This window comes from Rhizophagus irregularis, chromosome 7, assembly GCF_026210795.1.
Source record: "Rhizophagus irregularis chromosome 7, complete sequence".
In the NCBI taxonomy this organism is placed as follows: domain Eukaryota; kingdom Fungi; phylum Glomeromycota; class Glomeromycetes; order Glomerales; family Glomeraceae; genus Rhizophagus; species Rhizophagus irregularis.
Genome location: NC_089435.1, coordinates 914,867 through 920,128, shown reverse-complemented (window position 1 = coordinate 920,128; position 5,262 = coordinate 914,867). Strand labels below are relative to the sequence as shown.

The 5,262-nt window shown below is 31.4% G+C and overlaps 1 protein-coding gene across 1 annotated transcript; it reads right to left on the bottom strand.

The window, feature by feature from the left end:
- Positions 1-1,103: 1,103 nt before the first annotated feature.
- On the bottom strand, positions 1,104-2,558 carry OCT59_027028 (uncharacterized protein; the record flags this gene model as incomplete). Its single annotated transcript, XM_066136660.1, has 1 exon — positions 1,104-2,558. The coding sequence occupies one exon, from the start codon at positions 2,556-2,558 to the stop codon at positions 1,104-1,106; it is 1,455 nt and encodes a 484-aa protein (XP_065993128.1).
- Between the last annotated feature and the right edge of the window lie 2,704 nt (positions 2,559-5,262).

The following is a 5,262-nucleotide window of genomic DNA, read 5'->3' as shown; positions in this document are numbered from 1 at the left end:
GTTTTTTTGGTGTCAGAACAAGAGGACGACCAGGAACGGGTAAGTGTTCAACACTTCCTGTTTTTTTAGACGATTGATAATGTCATATACTGTAGACTTTGGAAAACCAGTCATTTTAATTATTTCAGAGGGTTTTCGTATATTATTATCCCATAGCTCCTTAACAGTCAACCTTTGCATTTCAAATACCGAAGTGGGTGCCATGATTTTATTTTGCTGCTGATAAACAATCAGGTGAGAATTTTTCACGCTATATTTATGTTTAAAAAGGGCTGATCAACTTCCATTTTAATTATTATTTTGGTTGCACAAGACTTGGTATGACAGCATTCCTTTATGCATAAAAATAAAAATTCCGAATATTTATGTCGTAAACTGTAGTACTGTTACCCAGTAAAATGTTGCGCAGCAATCATGTGATATAACTGGACCCGTGATGCCGATCAATGTAGCAAATGTCGAATATGTTTGACATGTTTGATATGTTGCATATGTCCGATATGTAGAATATATAGAATATATGGAACATGTAGCATATATGAGATATATAGAACATGTAGCATATATGGGATATATAGAACATGTAGTATATATGGAATATATAGAACATATAGCACATATAGGATATATAGCATATGTAGCATATGTTAAACATTTTTAGTTTGGAAATTTATGTATATATAGACCTGTAATTAGACCTGAATTTTAATATAAGAAACATGTGTGAAGAATTTAATTAATAAAATGTTTACCCTTTAGTATACACCTTAATTTTAAGTTTGGTTTTATATGGTTAATCTGCCTTCCCTTATTTGTGTCTGATTGTATGCGCCAGTGTGAAGCGATACTCTATTCACATCTGATTGGATTGATTTTAACATATACGTTGATCCTTAAAATTACCTTCTGCTTTATTAAATATAAACATTTTTTAATGTATAGCTTATTTTTATAAGCGTATAAGAACTGACATCATAACAGTACTATGATCATAACATTGGTCGATCAATTTGCTAGATCAAAATAAGGATTGGCAAAGTTATATTCCAAATCAATTGATCAAAATTATTTTCTAAATATGTTAATTATAATTTCAGTAAACATTATAATGGTGTAAATATAATCTTTTCTGCTGCTTTTTGATACCAATAAAAGGCTTTTTCTGAATTCTTTTCTATTCCTTTGCCATCTTCATAATATCTAGCTAAATTAAACATTGCTTTTCCATTTCCATTTTTCACTGCATTTTGATGCCAATAAAGGGCTTTTTCTAAATTCTTTTCTGTTCCTTCCCCATTATAATAACAGATAGCTAAATTATGCATTCCTTCTTTAACACCATTTTCTGCTGCCTTTTGATACCAATAAAAGGCTTTTTCTAAATTCTTTTCATTTTCATAACAAATGGCTAAATTAAACATTGCTTCTTTAACACCATTTTCTGAAGCTTTTTGATACCAATAAAAGGCTTTTTCTAAATTTTTTACTGTTCCTTCTCCATTTTTAAAAAGTGTGGCTAAATTAAACATGGCTTCTTTAACACCATTTTCTGCTGCTTTTTGAAACCAATGAAAGGCTTTTTCTAAATTCTTTTCTGTTCCTTCTCCATTTTTATAACATATGGCTAAAATAGACATTGCTTTCTTAATACCATTTTCTGCTGCTTTTTGATACCAGTAAAAGGCTTTTTCTAAATTCTTTACTGTTCCTTCTCCATAATAATTACATATGGCTAAATTAAACATTGCTTTTTCATCACCATTTTCTGCTGCTTTTTGATACCAATAAAAGGCTTTTTCTAAATTCTTTACTGTTCCTTCTCCATTTTTAAAAAGTGTGGCTAAATTAAACATAGCTTCTTTATTAACACCATTTTCTGATGCTTTTTGATACCAGTAAAAGGCCTTTTCTAAATTCTTTTCTATTCCTTCTCCATTTTCATAACAAACAGCCAAATTATACATTGCATCAGTATAACCATTTTCCACTGCTTTTTGATACCAGTAAAAGGCTTTTTCTAAATTCTTTTCTGTTCCTTCTCCAATTTTATGACATGCGGCTAAAATAAACATTGCTTCTTTAATACCATTTTCTGCTGCTTTTTGAAACCAATGAAAGGCTTTTTCTAAATTCTTTACTGTTCCTTTTCCATTATAATAACAAATAGCTAAATACATCATTGATTTTATAACACCATTTTCTGCTGCTTTTTGATACAAATGAAATGCTTTTTCTAAATTCTTTTCTGTTCCTTTTCCATTATTATAACAAATAGCTAAATTATGCATTCCTTCTTTAACACCATTTTCTGCTGCTTTTTGATACCAATAAAAGGCTTTTTCTAAATTCTTTTTTGTTCCTTCTCCATTATAATACCTATTGGCTAAATTATTCATTGCTTTTTTATCGCCATTTTCTGCTAATTTTTCTAGAGAGTTAATACATTCTTTGCACCATAATTTTTCAATAAAAGGTTTATTGCAATATAAACAATTAGCAGTGCTTGCTGTATCAGTATCTTTATCTGAAATATTAAAATTACTATATTTAGTTCCCATTTAGTTTTTTAGAAATTTATTTTACTGTAAGTATGCGTTATGTATATATGCCGCCAGAATTCAAAAAAAAAAATATGGGAGGGCGTCAGTTGAAAAGAAGTCGGGATTTATGAGTTTTATTATTGCAAACGACTATGATCTGCAAAGTGAACCAATAAAAAAATTCAGACCAAAATGTAGTCCATATTACAACAATAATTAATAATAAATGCATCGCTGAAATTTCCTATTTTTTGAATTCCGCCCGACGGAACGCAGAATGTCATGAATGAATTATTAAGAAAAATAGTATTTTAGCCAAAAGTAGAAAGCTAATGCAGATTAATTTCCAGATCACCAACTAATCTACGTCAAAACCATTTCGATAAAATAAGTTAGTCACTTTTTCCACAATTAAGAAAATGTTAATGATGTTCCAGATCACCAACCGATCTACGTCAAAACCATATCGATAAAATAAGTTAGTCATTTTTTCCATAATTAAGAAAATGTTGATGTAAAAAAAAAATAAAAAAAGTTTAATTTTTGAAAAAGTTATAAGATTATAAGAAGCATTTTTATCAACATTTTCACCAATGAAATTGTTGGAAAAATAAGTAAATTGAATATTTTCATATATAAAACTTAGCACGAAAATCATTATACTGAATTATTTCGCTTTGGATTTCTGTTCATTTGAAAAATATGATAGTTACATACATATAATAATAAATGATTATTATAAATTAAAAATTCTGAAATACATATAATAATATTAAAAAAAAATTTTTTTTAGGGTATTATCTGAAAGCCCTTTACTCTTTACATAGGAAAAGATCAATGGAATATTAGGAAGTGAAATATAGAAAATTTTCTGGATACACATGACTATAATCAACGAATTTGTCTGAAATGCAAGCAACATAATTCTACGCAAGGTGATATGCCGTCCAGCACATGATGATATACAATAATAAAACAGTATTAAGACCTAAAATAGCATTTCGGACTTGTCTCCTTTTTCAAATTAGTGCGCCCGAAATACCCCTTAATTTGTGAGTTATCTGCAATTTTATTGTATCATTTATATGTAGAAAAGAGAAATTTTGGTAATTCCTCAATTCTTAGAGTAGTTTCCTTGCCAAAAACGTTAGTGTTGTACAAAATTTTAAAATTCGTTTATAATGAAATTACCCTAAGAATCAAGAAATTACTAAAATTTCTTCCAGAAATCGCTGATAATTAGCCATTTCTATATAATGGTACAATAAAATTGCAAATTGAGGTGTTATGTAAGGATCGCATTAATTTGAAAAAGGCGATAATAACGATAATAACGGGATTCCGTTTCCTAAACCATGCTCTTAAGTAATCCATATTTTAAAATTTTATTTCTAAAAAATTTTTCTTTTTCTTAATAGTTTGACTCTCAACCCAATACAATTGAGATATTATTGAATTATTTATTATTTAATTTAAAAATTTAAAGTTACTAATAACGAAATATTAACTATTTTGTAAGGTTTCTTTACTATTGACAAAAAGGTTTATTTGTTTTATTTTATTTTATTCAATATAGACGTGGACTGGGCACTGGGGTGATAACAACTAAGGAAATCCATGTAAGTTAGCACCTTTACAAATAGTAAAATAAACTATACGAAAGTTAACATCCAACCCCTAACGGAGTTGTCCTGCCTGTTATTAAAAATTATAGGTGTAACCTTATGTCTCATACCTATATCGTTGAGCAAGAAAACTAATTAAAGCTAAAAAAGAGTTCAGGTAGGCTACTTACACTTCGATATAGATACACGTATTTTTCTTTCAACATCGTCGATCGCGCCCGGTGTTGTTGTACGTAAACACTGTCAGGCCATGGTTTCGGCAGCGGAAGTATATGAGACGTCACTCGTTGTAATGTTTGAAGCGTCATCCGGAGGTGGAGTGCGTCTAAAGTAGACCTCCGGTGCATTAATGATAGCTTGATCTTTCTCACTAATAATGAAGTGAACGTTGTTGGTGTTGGAGTTGATGGCGAGGTCCTCCGTCCTCCGTCACGGAGGAGCGAAATTGTAGCTTTGTGATAACTGTAGTTGTATTGAGGGATGGAACTGACGTCAAAACGACGTCGGACCTTGTAGTCAAATAGGCTGATGTTGTAGTACGTTTTGAGATAGAATATGCGTGGGTCACCAGGAGTACCAGGTGGTAAGGCAGGTAAAGGTTTCTTGGCCTTATTGCGCTTTTTAATACGTCGGAGCCAATTTTTTCACGTTTTCTTGCTTTCGAGTATTCGGCTGTCCTAGCAGCGGTATGGAGTCCATTCGGTGGACCGACAGCACGCGGTCGTCGAGGAAGATGTTGAAGTTGCTTGAAGACAGTAGGGTTGTTACGTCTTGGTGTGGTAGTAGGCGTCTTAAGAATAAATAATTTGGCCTACCTCGAGTGATATTCATAATTGAGAACACTTTTCGTCAATCTATTCATTCCAACGCGCGATTTGTTGGGGCGAACGAACGACGTCAAATTCTAAACGGGAGTACGCTTTGTAGTACGGGCGTTCCGTTGCTTTAGAATTGCTTGGGAGATCTTTATATTTTCGTATAGTGACGTCATCCCTATAAAAAAAGAAAATTCGGAATTTGTCCTGAAAAGTATGGAAAATGTCCGGAAATTTTCCGTGCGTCCGGAAAACATTCGGAAACGGTCACGTTTTGGAACA